Source organism: Myotis daubentonii, chromosome 10, assembly GCF_963259705.1.
Source record: "Myotis daubentonii chromosome 10, mMyoDau2.1, whole genome shotgun sequence".
Taxonomy (NCBI): Eukaryota; Metazoa; Chordata; class Mammalia; order Chiroptera; family Vespertilionidae; genus Myotis; species Myotis daubentonii.
Window position 1 is genome coordinate 6331018 of NC_081849.1, and position 12993 is coordinate 6344010.

Below are 12993 nucleotides of genomic sequence, written 5' to 3' on the forward strand. Positions count from 1 at the left end.
CTCAGCATCCCAGCACGTGTCCCGTATTTAAAGCTGTAACAGGCGGCTTTGCATGAAGTGGTATCACAGGTCCCAGAGGATAAAGGAGGAAGGTTGGGTTAGGGTGCGTCGTCACTTAGACACCTGGCTGCTTGGAATACTGCAATCATGCATTAGGTTGGTCTGAGCCTAAGTCCAGGTTCAAAAGGGCAGAAGGAATTTAGAGTTCTCATTTTTTAATTAAAGGATGTGTACTTTAGAGAACTCTTTACAGTGAAACCTTTTGATAACTGTTTACACATAGAAAATGAAGCAGTGAAAAACAGCTATGAACAGTACAATTTTACGGAAGCAAGATATAAACCTTGTTCAGGTGGCAGCTGCTTGTATCAAACAGGAGTGAATTGCTGAGTTGTTTCTTAACTCTTAATTCTCCGAGGACATTTCATTGCTGCCCAACCTAGTCTCAGGGCGTGACATTCTGGTGGTCACGAGACCCTGTGTTCTCGGGACGCTTCAGCCTGGTGCCCCGAGCTGGACAGAGTCCGCGCCCGAGACGTCTGAGCAGCTGTGAAGCAGGTGCCATCTGGCTCGTCCCCCTGGTGTGTCCCGGCACTACACTGTCCAGTCCTAAGTTATCTAAAGTGTTTCGTGCTCTTTACCATCGGGAGTCCCTGCAGGAGCACTTCTGTTTATGAAAACTTAACTTAGAATCTGGTCCATTAAAGCAGGGTTTTCCATGAGGCCCTGTGTGGAAATAGCAGCTGCTCGGTTTGTTGCAGGGTGTGTGTCATGCAAACAGCATGTCTCCTAAGTAGGAGCATCGCCAGGGAGGCACTGGGTGGGTGACCTGTCCTCGCTTACCTTTGTGTTTTAGAACATCAGCAGCGTTGTGGCTGCGTTTTCCAACCTTCTTCACGTCCGAATTCCTAACAGCTATGAGGTTAGTAATGCTCCAGACGGTCCATCCGTGGGTTTGATCAATAGCCACAGAGTAAACCCAGGTTTGGAGTATCGACAGCATTTATTTCTTCGTGGGCCTCCACCAGGATCTGCGAACCCTCCCAGATTAGCAAGCTCTTACCGGCTGAAGCCGCCCCATGTACCATTTCCACCAACAAGCAATGGTGAGCTGGTTTCCATTTTCACTTTAGATTCATTCTGCATTCAGAAGTTATGCTTATTCTCTTTAAAATTTCACTTTAATTTTTAACAATAACAGGTAGCTAGTTGGTGTGTGTGGCTCAGTGAATTAGGCCCTGGGCATGTTCTGTCTTCTGCAGGGTGATTTGGCCTGTGGTGCTGGGGTGTGTATGATGTGCTGCCAACCAGGAAGCATTAGGGCAGTTACCCAGAAGCAGCTTTGATCTTCGCACGCCCAGACCTCCTGTCCCACCCCTGCCAGCTTCACCTGTGCCTAGAGGGCTGGCAGCTCTACTTGTTCTTTCCTCCCATCACCACTCCCCCTCGCTTCCCCTGCATCGTCTGCAGGGGGCCTGCCCCAGACCTCTCCCCTCCTGCCCGTGGTCTGGTCTCCTCCTCACTCTGCTTCCGCCCCTTTTCAGTTGGTTCTGGCCTGTTTTTATCCTTATGCTGCCATTAGGCCCAGCAGCGTCCTCGACCTCATCTCTGAGCTCCGACAGAGTTGCCTGGGTTGGGTTTTGAACTCTTAGCTCTAGCTGTTCCTGGCACCCCATTTTCCCCGCTTCTTGCTTCCTGCTGCCATGCCCTACGTGAGTCCTGTCATTTTTATCTTGGCCCTGGAACTTTGCTCATCCCTCTTTGTCCATTTGTATTTAAGACTCTCATACACGTATCTCTTCATCTCTCACAAAACGTTTTTGTATCATCTTAATCCTCAAGCAAAAGTGACATCTCTCCCCTGACTCACTGTGCACTTAGACTGGAGGGTGATGTGCTGTGGGTCCTTCCTGCTCTGACGACCAGCATTCTCTTCCCAGCTGCTTGAGAATGGCCGTGATCCTCTATTTGTACCCTGGTGCCGTGCACATTATAGATACCCAGTATGCATTGCTTGGAAGATAAGATTTTATTAATTAGCTAGAGGCCCGGTGCACAAAATTCATGCACGGGGGCAAGGGAGGTTCCCCTCAGCCCAACCTGCACCCTCTCCAATCCGGGACCCCTCAGGGGACGTCTGACGGCTGGTTTAGGCCTGATCTTGGGGAACGGGCCTAAACCAGCAGTAGGACATCCCTCTCACAATCTGGGACTGCTGGCTCCTAACTGCCTGCCTGCCTGCCTGATCACCCCTAACTGCCCCCCCCCCTTCCCCTGCCAGCCTGGTCACCCCCAACTGCCCCTCCTGCCGGCCTGATCGCCCCACGCAGCCTGCTGTTCAGTCGTTTGGTCATCCCTTGCTAACCCCCCGGCTGGCCTGGTTGTCCCACTGAGCCTGCTGGTTGGTCGTTGCTGTTACTGTGATGGCGTCCCAGACAATTTGCATATTCCTCTATTATTATTATAGATAAAGAATCATATAGGTCAGTTAAATGAGCCATTGTAATAAGTTGGTGGAGCACAGTTTTACACTGTTACCACTTTGTGTTATTGGTTATTTCATCACTGACGAAGCTCTTGCCTTCAGGTCTTTCTGGATACAAGGATGCTGGTCATGGAATCTCAGAGAGCGAGGCACTTAGAACACGGTGGTGTTGTCACTGCAAAGTGGTGGTTCTTGGCGGCGGGGTGCGGAAGTCTCTCAGAGACCTGGCCTTTGTGAGCAAGGTACTTGGACTTTCCTTCTCCATGGGCGTGTCCTGAGCAGGGCTCTGCCCCTTTGTTTGGTCGTCCCCCATGGTGACTCCATGGGACACACACTCCTGGGAGCAGCCTTGGCGTATATTTGACAGACTTAAAACCAAATAGCTACAGCAGACTTAATGCTGGATATTATGAAAACACATTTAAATGGGAATGGAATGTAGATAGTAAAGTTTATTTTCATAAATTCATTTTCTCTGGTTAAATTATTATGCTAAATAGACACGCAGTCATCTTTTACTTGTAAGATAGGAAGCTGCTTCACTTTAACACAGGATAAAACCAACAGCACATCGATCTTGTTTTATTAAATTATGACGTGTTGAGACCCCCACACACTTCTCTTTGCTTTTCAGGATTCCTGCGAGAGCTCCAGCAGAGTGGAGAAGGACATTGTCTTTTGTAGTAATAACTGCTTCATTCTTTACTCATCGACTGTACAAGCAAAAATCTCAGAAAGCAAGGTAAAACCAGTAGTTTTAATTAATCAATGCGCAGTGAGTGACTTCTGTGTCCTGGGGACACGTCAGTGCATGAACAGTTCCCAGAGCTCCGGTGGAGGAATCTAAGCCGCTGCTGCTCAGGTTGAGAGCAGTTCCAACAACTCTCTGTCCATGTTGCCATTTCAGATTCGATAAGTTATTTGACGAGTGGATAAGCTTGAATTATGTCTTGAAAGTTCAGAATTGAATGAAACACTAATATTAAAATGTTTAATTTTACTTACTTAGTTACACATATCTTAATTACAACTATAAAATATTATTTTTATTGATCTTATCCCAATTGGAAAACCTGTTCACAAACACAATTTAAGTCTCCTCGTGTATTTTGGGAAGAAACTGTTTTGCTTCTAACTTGGTGGAAATGGTCTACTTCATTTGATTTTGTATAATTTAAGTGTATCTGTGTGTAGTTGATGCAAACATTTGTTTTTCTAGAACATTGTATCTGTTTTTATTGTTATTATTTTTTACTTTTAAACTTATTTTTAATTACATTTGACATGCAGAATTCTATTACTTTCAGGTATACACTGTACAGATAGATTCAAATACCTTATGAAGTGATTCCCCCAATAAGTTATATACCCATCTGGCACCATATATAATTACTGCAATATTACTGACTATATTCCCCATGGTGTACTTTACATTTCCACAGTTATTTTTATATCTGGCAATTTATATTACTTAAATTCCTTTTACCTTTTTTTGCTCATACCCCAAACTCTCCCATCTGGTGACCATCAGTTTGGTCTCTGTTTTTGTTTTGTTCATTTATTTTGTTTCTTTAAAGATTCCATATGTAAGTGAGTCATACAGTATTTGTCTTTATCTGACCTATTTCACTTAGCGTAATACCCTCTAGGTCCATCCATATTGTTGCAAATGGCACGATTTCATTCTTTTTATGGCTGAGTATTATATACCACATTTCTTTATCCATTTGTCTATTGATGGGCATTTAGGTTGATTCTGTATCTTGGCTATTGTGAATAATGCTGCAACGAATGTGGGGGTGCGTATATCTTTTCAAATTAGTGTTTTGGATTTCTTCTGCTGAACACCCAGAATGGAATTGCTAGGTCATATAGTAGTTCTATTTTTCATTTTTTTAAGAAACTTCCATACTGCTGTGTTTTTTAAAATATAGGTGACTTGCATTTTCCTCAATATTAATTTTTAAATGTGGAAATTGTAGGTATTTTTAAAAATATATATTTTTCTGATTTCAGAGAAGAAGAAAGAGAGAGAAACATCAGTGATAAGAGAGAATCATTGATTGGCTGCCTCGTGCACACCCCCTACTGGGGATCAAGGCTGTAACCTGGGCATGTGCCCTGACTGGGAATTGAACCTTGACCATCATAGGTTGATGATCAGCCACTGAGGCCTGCTGGCCGGGCCCCATACTGTTTCCCACAGTGACTACACAGTCTGCATTCTCACCAAGTGCACGAGGGTTCCCTTTTCTCTACCTCCTTGCCAGCACTTGTTGTTTGTTCATTTCTTTCTTTTTTTTATTTTTACTTTTTAATCCTCACCCGAGGATATTTTCCCATTGATTTTTAGAGAGAGTAAAAGAAAGAGGGAAAGACAGAAATAAACATTGATGTGAGAGAAACACATTGATTGGTTGCCTCCTGCACAAACCCTTGACCAGGGCCCGGGCCAGGGAGGAGCCTGCAACCCAACTGAGGTATGAGCCCTTGACCGGACTCGAACTCGGGACCCTTCAGTCCACAGGCTGACACTCTATCCACTGAGCCAAACCGGCTGGGGCATTTGTTCATTTCTTTCTGTTTTTTGTTTGTTCATTTCTCGATGATAGTCATTCTGACAGGTGTGAGGTGATATCTCATTCTGGTTTTAATTTGGGGTTCCCTGATGATTATTGACATTGAGCATCTTTTCCTGTTGGCCATCTGTATGGTGGACAATGTATTTTCAGTCATTTGCATGGAGGACAGCTTTCCCTCATGCAGTAACACTGCCCATCATTCCTCCTTCCAGATTATTGCTCTCATGTGTCTTTCTTTCTTTTTTTTTTTTTTTCTTAAATATATTTTATTGATTTTTTTACAGAGAGGAAGGGAGAGGGATAGAGAGTTAGAAACATCGATGAGACAGAAACATCGATCAGCTGCCTCCTGCACACTCCCTACTGGGGATGTGCCCGCAACCAAGGTACATGCCCTTGACCAGAATCGAACCTGGGACCTTTGAGTCTGCAGGCCGACGCTCTATCCACTGAGCCAAACTGGCTAGGGCTCATGTGTCTTTCTTGAAAGAAGATCCCGGGGACTCTTATTTTTTAACAGGCAGTAGGCCGACATGATAAATAAGTTTAGACTTGAAGTTAGTTTGTTAGCCCCCTGAAAGAAGGAATGGCTTATCTCCAGTTTCTTTAGTCAGTGCAGTGCCAGCCGGCTTCTGGGCTCTACATGAGGTGCGTCTTCTTTCAGGTGCCTTGCAGGATGGGGTGCCTGAGAAGAGGGAACCTGTGGGGGGTTATTGGCTTAGGGGATGTGACCTAAAGGGAAACTGTTGGGCTCTTTCAGCCGCTGAATTCGAACCTGGCAGCCTCAGAGAACAGTTACTTGCTTATTACAGGGGACTTCTCCCTTCCTTTCACATTTATGCCAATAATTCAGCCAAGATGAACAGACAGGAGGTTCAGAGAGTGGGGACAAGCTCATAAAAGATTATCTCGAAGCTCTTGGTTTACCAAAAGGGCTGTTCCATTGTACAAATTAAATTCTCTAGCTTCTCTACAGCACCAGTTTTTCTGGGCTTAGTATGATTAGGAAGAGGAATGTCAAAGAATGGTGAGGAGCAGAGCTGCTCTGGAGTTTTGGCTTCGTAGAGAAGGCCTGCGAGGAGCCCACCCGTAGCTGGCTCCCTTCCTCAGCCCTCGCTGTCCAGACTGATGCCTTAGACGTCCGACACTGGCTGCTGCTGGCCTGAGTCCTCACCACTTGCAGACCCTCTCCCCCACCTGCCCGCCACACACTGTCACTCTCTATTGCTTGACTTCTCATTTCCTCAAAAACTGCTTTCAGAACTTGTGAATTACTCTCCTTTTTTTTGGCCAGGATTCCATTCCTTCGTTGCCCCAGTCACCGATAAAAGAGACGCCTTCCCGGGCGTTCCACCAGTACAGTAACAACATCTCCACTCTGGACGTGCACTGCCTCCCGCAGCTCCAGGAAGACGCTTCTCCTCCAGCCTCTCCTCCCATCGATTTCCCTCCAGCTTTTGAAGCAGCCAAAGTCGAGGCAAAGCCAGATGAGCTTAAGGTCACAGTCAAGTTAAAGCCTCGGCTGAGAACTGCCCCTGGTGGGTTTGAAGACTGCAGGCCAGTGAGTAAGAAGTGGAGAGGAATGAAGTGGAAGAAGTGGAGCATTCACATCGTCATCCCCAAAGGCACGTTCCCACCGCCTTGTGAGAACGAGATCGACGAGTTCCTGAAGAAGCTGGGCACTTCCCTGAAGCCCGACCCGGTGCCCAGGGACTACCGCAAGTGCTGCTTCTGTCACGAGGAAGGGGATGGCCTGACAGATGGGCCGGCTAGGCTGCTCAACCTTGACTTGGATCTGTGGGTCCACTTGAATTGTGCTCTGTGGTCCACGGAGGTCTATGAGACCCAGGCGGGTGCCTTAATCAATGTGGAACTAGCCCTGAGGAGAGGCCTGCACATGAAATGTGTCTTCTGTCATAAAATGGGTGCCACCAGTGGGTGCCACCGACTGCGGTGCACCAACATTTATCACTTCACCTGCGCCATGAAAGCACAGTGCATGTTCTTTAAGGATAAAACTATGCTTTGTCCCATGCACAAACCAAAGGGAATTCATGAGCAGGAATTAAGCTACTTCGCGGTCTTCCGGAGGGTTTATGTGCAACGGGATGAGGTGCGACAGATTGCCAGCATCGTGCAGCGAGGCGAACGCGACCACACCTTCCGCGTGGGGAGCCTCATCTTCCACACGATCGGCCAGCTGCTCCCGCAGCAGATGCAGGCGTTCCACTCCCCCAAAGCGCTCTTCCCTGTTGGCTACGAAGCCAGTCGGCTGTACTGGAGCACACGCTATGCCAACAGGCGCTGCCGCTACCTGTGCTCCATCGAGGAGAAAGATGGGCGCCCCGTGTTCGTCATCAGGATCGTGGAGCAGGGCCACGAAGATCTCGTCCTAAGTGACACCTCACCCAAAGGTGAGCCGCCACTGGTATGCTCTGCAGCGCTAGGTACTCGGCTGTTGTTAGGTTGTGAATGTTTTTGGTCAGTATTTCCATGTGTTTTTTTTTTTTTTTTTTTATCATGTTTGTTTCATACTTTATAGAGTGGATTTTTCATTTACAAATGCGAATCTGAACTTCTTTTTGTGATTCTACCTTGCTCTTCGTTGTACAGTTTTTTAAACACTTGCTAGACTTACTCTAAATCAGAATATATATTCAAACACAGATTTGATGAAATAAATAGGAAAATTTGATAAAAGGTTGGGGACATTTAGATTGGGGACCCTCTTCTTAATGTCACTGAGAAGGCAGCATCCATCTGCGTATACTGTTTTACTCAGCAGCATTAGCTATTCAATGCAGAGCTAGCAACGAGACAGTTTTGACCTCCAGGGTTAAGTCTCGGTTGTCATGGTCACTTTTGATGTAGAACTACTGGGGAACTGCGTGAGGCTTGTCAGCTCCTCACTGCCTCCCTTGGCGCCTGGGGTGTCTGGGAGGCTTGCTCATCTTTCTGCTCTGGGTTTTATGCTGCATCCTGCTTGCCTTTCTATTTAGCTGAAAGTTCATTTGTCATGCCAACTTTTTTTTTGGTCCATCTGTACAGGTGTTTGGGATAAAATTTTGGAGCCCGTGGCTTGTGTGAGAAAACAGTCTGAAATGCTCCAACTCTTCCCAGCGTATTTGAAAGGAGAGGATCTGTTTGGCCTGACTGTGTCTGCGGTGGCTCGGATTGCGGAATCAGTGAGTGCCGACGAGGCGGGCGATGCGCAGTGCGCACAGTGTGGCCCTTGGACCCTGTGCTGTGGATGGCCTTGCCTCTCCAATGAGGCGTCTGTGTTCCCGTCACTCATGCCGTTCGGGGGCTCCCTCCCCGCTTCTCTGAGGCCCTCTGCACCTCATGAGGGTGCTGTGCCCACCCCTGACGGGGATGTTTGTGGCACTGTCAGGTTACAGGACGCATGTCTTCTCTGACATCTCTCTGTCATCTTTTAATATTACAAGCATGAGCCCCTCGCAGTGTTGGAAAGTTGCGTGACTATACAGCATTATTTTCAAGAGTTAAAGCTCATTGATGAGCTTTCTTGGGAAAAGCTACTGAGTAATATGCCTCGTTCCTTCCTGTGCTCGAGAGCCCTGCCTAAATGCCGTGTGTCTAGTGTGCCCACAGAGCAATGTGCTCACTACAAAGGTGTCCTAGAAAAGACCTTAACATAGAAAGAATTTAACAAGTAGCCTTGAGCTTTACCACCCGCTCTCCTGGGACACTGAGTGTGACAGCCTCATCATGTCAGAGTCGACTTGGGGAAGTGAGAAGTGATCATGAAAGTAAACCATGGAAATGATTTGAAACTGTACTTACTGGTCATTTTAAACTTCCAAACAAAGACATGAACGTTGATACTGACGTTGTGAATTAGTATGCTCCTGCGTTTGGGGTGCTGGCATCCTCGGCCCTAAACTCCCACAGGCAAGCACGCTGGTTTTCTCCAGGGAGCACTTGCCAGCTGAGGTCTGCTTTGAAACGGAACTTGTCTGTTCATACTTTAGTAGAGCCGAGTGTAGGCTGATCTTGTTAACATAAGTTACATTTTGAAGATGTTGACAAGTTATTTCCATACAACTTGGGCCATCCTTTCACCAGCTCAAGACTGCCTGTCGTCTTAATCAATTGAGTTAACTTTTTGTCTATTTTGCTTCCTTTCAGCTCCCTGGGGTTGAAGCATGTGAAAACTACACCTTTCGATATGGCCGAAATCCTCTCATGGAACTTCCTCTTGCCGTTAACCCCACAGGTTGTGCCCGTTCTGAGCCTAAAATGAGTGCCCATGTCAAGAGGTTTGTGTTAAGGTATTTTGTTTTAACTTCACATAGTACAGCCCAGGGTTTCTAGGCGTCTTAGTGGTTTTGTGCTTGATTTGTCTGCTGCTTACAAACCCTGTGTCCCTGGCTGTGTCTGTGCCCGGCCACCTCAGAGGATGCGCCCTGGCTCTGCTAGGCGGCTTCTGTGCATGCCCCCTCCGTGCGCATTGGAACTGGCCGTGCTTTGGTGGGACTGGAGATGTCTTCAGTTCTCCTTTTCTTCTCTCCTGCTGCTACACCCTGCCCGCAGGCCTCACACCTTGAACAGCACCAGCACCTCCAAGTCCTTCCAGAGCACAGTCACCGGGGAGCTGAACGCCCCTTACAGCAAGCAGTTCGTTCATTCCAAGTCGTCGCAGTACCGGAGGATGAAGACCGAGTGGAAGTCCAGCGTGTACCTCGCCCGGTCTCGGATTCAGGTGGGAAAGACGTCTCTGGAAAGGAGAGCGGGTGGCATCTAGCATTCGGGAGAGAAGCGTCCAGTGTGTGGAAAGGGGTGCACATGGCAGTGGGAACGGGCATGTTTTCTAAGTCACAGCAGACCATTGGTTGATAACACTAGCAAGCCCACACGCAGTCGCTGGGCATGCACATTTCGCTTCCCGAGTGGACAGACTGTGTTGGACTCCACACCTTTGCTCAAGGGAACAGGTAGCACTGGCCTCTGTGTACACATGCGTCTTTCAGGCACTTGTGAACAATCCAATGACAATAGTTGCGAAGTGTGCTCCTGTTCTGGAAGCTACCTGTGGGATGTTGCACAGGTGAAGCCGTCTGGGGCTCAGCATGTAACTCCCTTCCTCACAGCCAGAGGCCACGCAGCGCCTCCCCTCGGGTGTCCCAGGCTGAAATCACCAGGCTCTGCCGCCCTGACTTCACCCCCGTTTCCCCGCCTGCATCTTTGCAGACCTGCCTGTCTCCTTCCAGCCAGCCCCACTCAGAAGTCATCGGGGCCCCTTCACACGGAGTCTCCTCTGCAGGCCCTGTCTGTGCTGTCAGGCCTGTTCCTTCCTGGGAGCCTCTTCCCTCTGAAAGATCTTATGATCTTTTCTTTATTCTTGACTAGAGGCCTGGTGTGCAAAATTCGTGCACCGGTAGGGTCCCTAGGCCTGGCCAGCGATCGGGCCGATTGGGGCCTTCCTTCTGGCTGCAGGCCGAGGCCTGCCTTCATTCCCCGCCACCCCCCTGGTGGTCAGCGCACGTCATAGCGAGCGATTGAACTCCCGGTCAAACTCCTGAGGGGACACTTAGCATATTAGCCTTTTATATAGAGAGATATTTGGGAATTTAACAAAAATGTGCTGTGTTAGTGTCTGATTCCACACTGATGAGCCCTTTCATCCTGGAGCAAGATGACCTTCAGTCTCAGGGATTTGTCACGTGCATTCTTTTCCCGCACTCCTCTGTTTGCACCTCTGGGCACGTACCTGCCCCCTGAGACCCGGGATCTCGGCGTGGACTCCAGACCAGCAGCAGCAGCAACATGCTCTGGGGCCTTCAGCGCAGCCAGAGGGTCCCGTCTTGTATCCGCCCTTCTCACTCCTTCTCTCTTGGTTTCCTTGCACTGAGACTTCTGCCAAGCTGCTAATTTTTTTAAATTAGCTAAGCGCCCTTTCTGCTCTTCTCTTTTATCTGGTATCTTGTTTTTACAATTTGAATGCAGTGTCTGCCTTCAGCTGTTGCCGCAAGAACAGAGCCTCTCCCGATCCTGGGACGCGAGCTCCCCTCGGCTCCCGGCAGCGGTGCCCTTCCCCTCTGCCCTTCCCCTCTGCCCGACCAGCCACGTCCCATTTAAAGCGTTCTTGCTCTCCACCATTCCTCTCACCATCACTGTAATGGCTTCGGCGCTACCTGCCTTCAGGCTGTCATCTCACACCCGAAGCGTTCTTGCCCTTCACCATTCTGCCTCCCAGGTGCTGGGTGCTCCTCCTTCTGCAGCCCAGCCTCACTGTGAGCATCAGGGAATGTGGGTGGGCTACACGCTTTGGCATTGTTTTCACGAATCCTTAGTCTCTAGACCAGCCGTGGGCAAACTACGGCCCGCGGGCTGGATCCGGCCCGTTTGAAATGAATAAAACTAAAAAAAAAAAAAAAAAAAGACCGTACCCTTTTCTGTAATGATGTTTACTTTGAATTTATATTAGTTCACACAAACACTCCATCCATGCTTTTGTTCCAGCCCTCCAGTCCAGTTTAAGAACCCATTGTGGCCCTCGAGTCAAAAAGTTTGTCCACCCCTGCTGTAGACCAACGGAGGTTGCTCTGTCTCCTCTTCAACGGCCGTGATGCTCCATGTTGTTGATGAGCTTTGATTAATTAAACCGTCCACCTACTGACAAGCATTTATTTTCTTTACAACTTTTCCCAATGTAACCATCAGTCTCTTGTATCTCTTGTGTGTTGGTAGCTGTGATTGCTTGTTTCTTCCTGCATCCACTGAGACGGTTTTCCCATTTGTAGTAAATGTTACAGCCTATTTATTTATTTACTTACTTACTTACTTATTTACTTATTTATTTTGCCAGCCGGCTAAGTGTAGACTGGTATTGTTACTTTAATTATGAATGAGCAACTTTTTTTAAGCTTTATTGTTGAAAGTATTACATAGGTCCTCCTTTTTCCCCCATTAATCTCTTCCTCCCGCTCCCTTCCTCTTCCCCACCCCTCAGGCCCTCACCACGCCATTGTCTGTGTCCACGGGTTATGCATATATGTATGCAAGTTCATTGGTTGGTCTCTTCCCACCCTCCCTTGCTTTCCCTCTGAGGTTCAGTAATCTATTCATGCTTCTATAAATCTGGGTCTATATTTGATCATCAGTTTATTTGGTTCATTAGATTCTACATATGAGTGAGATCATGTGATACTTATCTTTCTCTGGCTTATTTCGCTCAGCATATCACTCTCCAGGTCAATTATTGCTGTTGCAAAGGGTAAGAGTTCTTTTTTCATTGTCGCATAGTATTCCAATGTGTGAATGTACCACAGTTTTTTTATCTACTCATCTGCTGATGGGCACTTAGGCTGTTTCCAAGTCTTAGCTGCTGTAAATTGCACTGCTGTGAACATAGGGTTGCTTCTATTCTTTCTGATGAGTTTTAGGTTTCTTAGGATATATTCCTAGAAGTGGGATGACTGGGTCAGATGGGAGTTCCGTTTTTAATAATTTGAAGAAAGTCCACACTGTTTTCCACAATGGCTGCACCAGTCTGCATTCCCACCAGCAGTGCACGAGGGTTCCTTTTTCTCCGCATCCTCCCCAGCACTTGTCGCTGGTTTGTTGATGGCAGCCATTCTGACAGGTGTGAGGTGGTACCTCATTGTCATTTTAATTTGCATCTCTCTGATGATCAGTGACTTTGAGCATTTTTTCATTTGTCTCTTGGCCATCTGTATGTCCACTTTGGAGAAGCGTCTATGTAGATCCTTTGCCCATTTTTGAATCGGGTTGTTGTCTTCCTTCTGTTAAGTTGTATGAGTCCCCCGCATATTTTGGAGTTTAACCCTTTATCAGATGTATCATTGGCAGATATGTTCTCCCATGCAGTGGGCTTTCTTGTTGGTTATTATTATTATTATAAAAATATTTTTACTGATTTCAGAGAGGGAGGGAGAGGGCTAG

The 12993-nt window shown here is 47.3% G+C and overlaps 1 protein-coding gene across 21 annotated transcripts in view; it reads left to right on the forward strand.

The window, feature by feature from the left end:
* KMT2C (lysine methyltransferase 2C) overlaps window positions 1-12993 on the forward strand; it is a 269634-nt gene that overhangs the window by 250566 nt on the left and 6075 nt on the right. For 18 of the 21 annotated variants that reach the window (XM_059711394.1, XM_059711397.1, XM_059711401.1 and 15 more), the window contains 7 exons: window positions 857-1106; window positions 2588-2727; window positions 3120-3227; window positions 6362-7481; window positions 8116-8252; window positions 9217-9359; window positions 9622-9790. In XM_059711394.1, the coding sequence (XP_059567377.1) occupies window positions 857-1106; window positions 2588-2727; window positions 3120-3227; window positions 6362-7481; window positions 8116-8252; window positions 9217-9359; window positions 9622-9790 (2067 nt within the window). Of the gene's footprint in view, window positions 1-856; window positions 1107-2587; window positions 2728-3119; window positions 3228-6361; window positions 7482-8115; window positions 8253-9216; window positions 9360-9621; window positions 9791-12993 lie in introns of those variants that run through there. The other 3 variants (XM_059711398.1, XM_059711416.1, XM_059711413.1) reach the window with 2 other exon arrangements.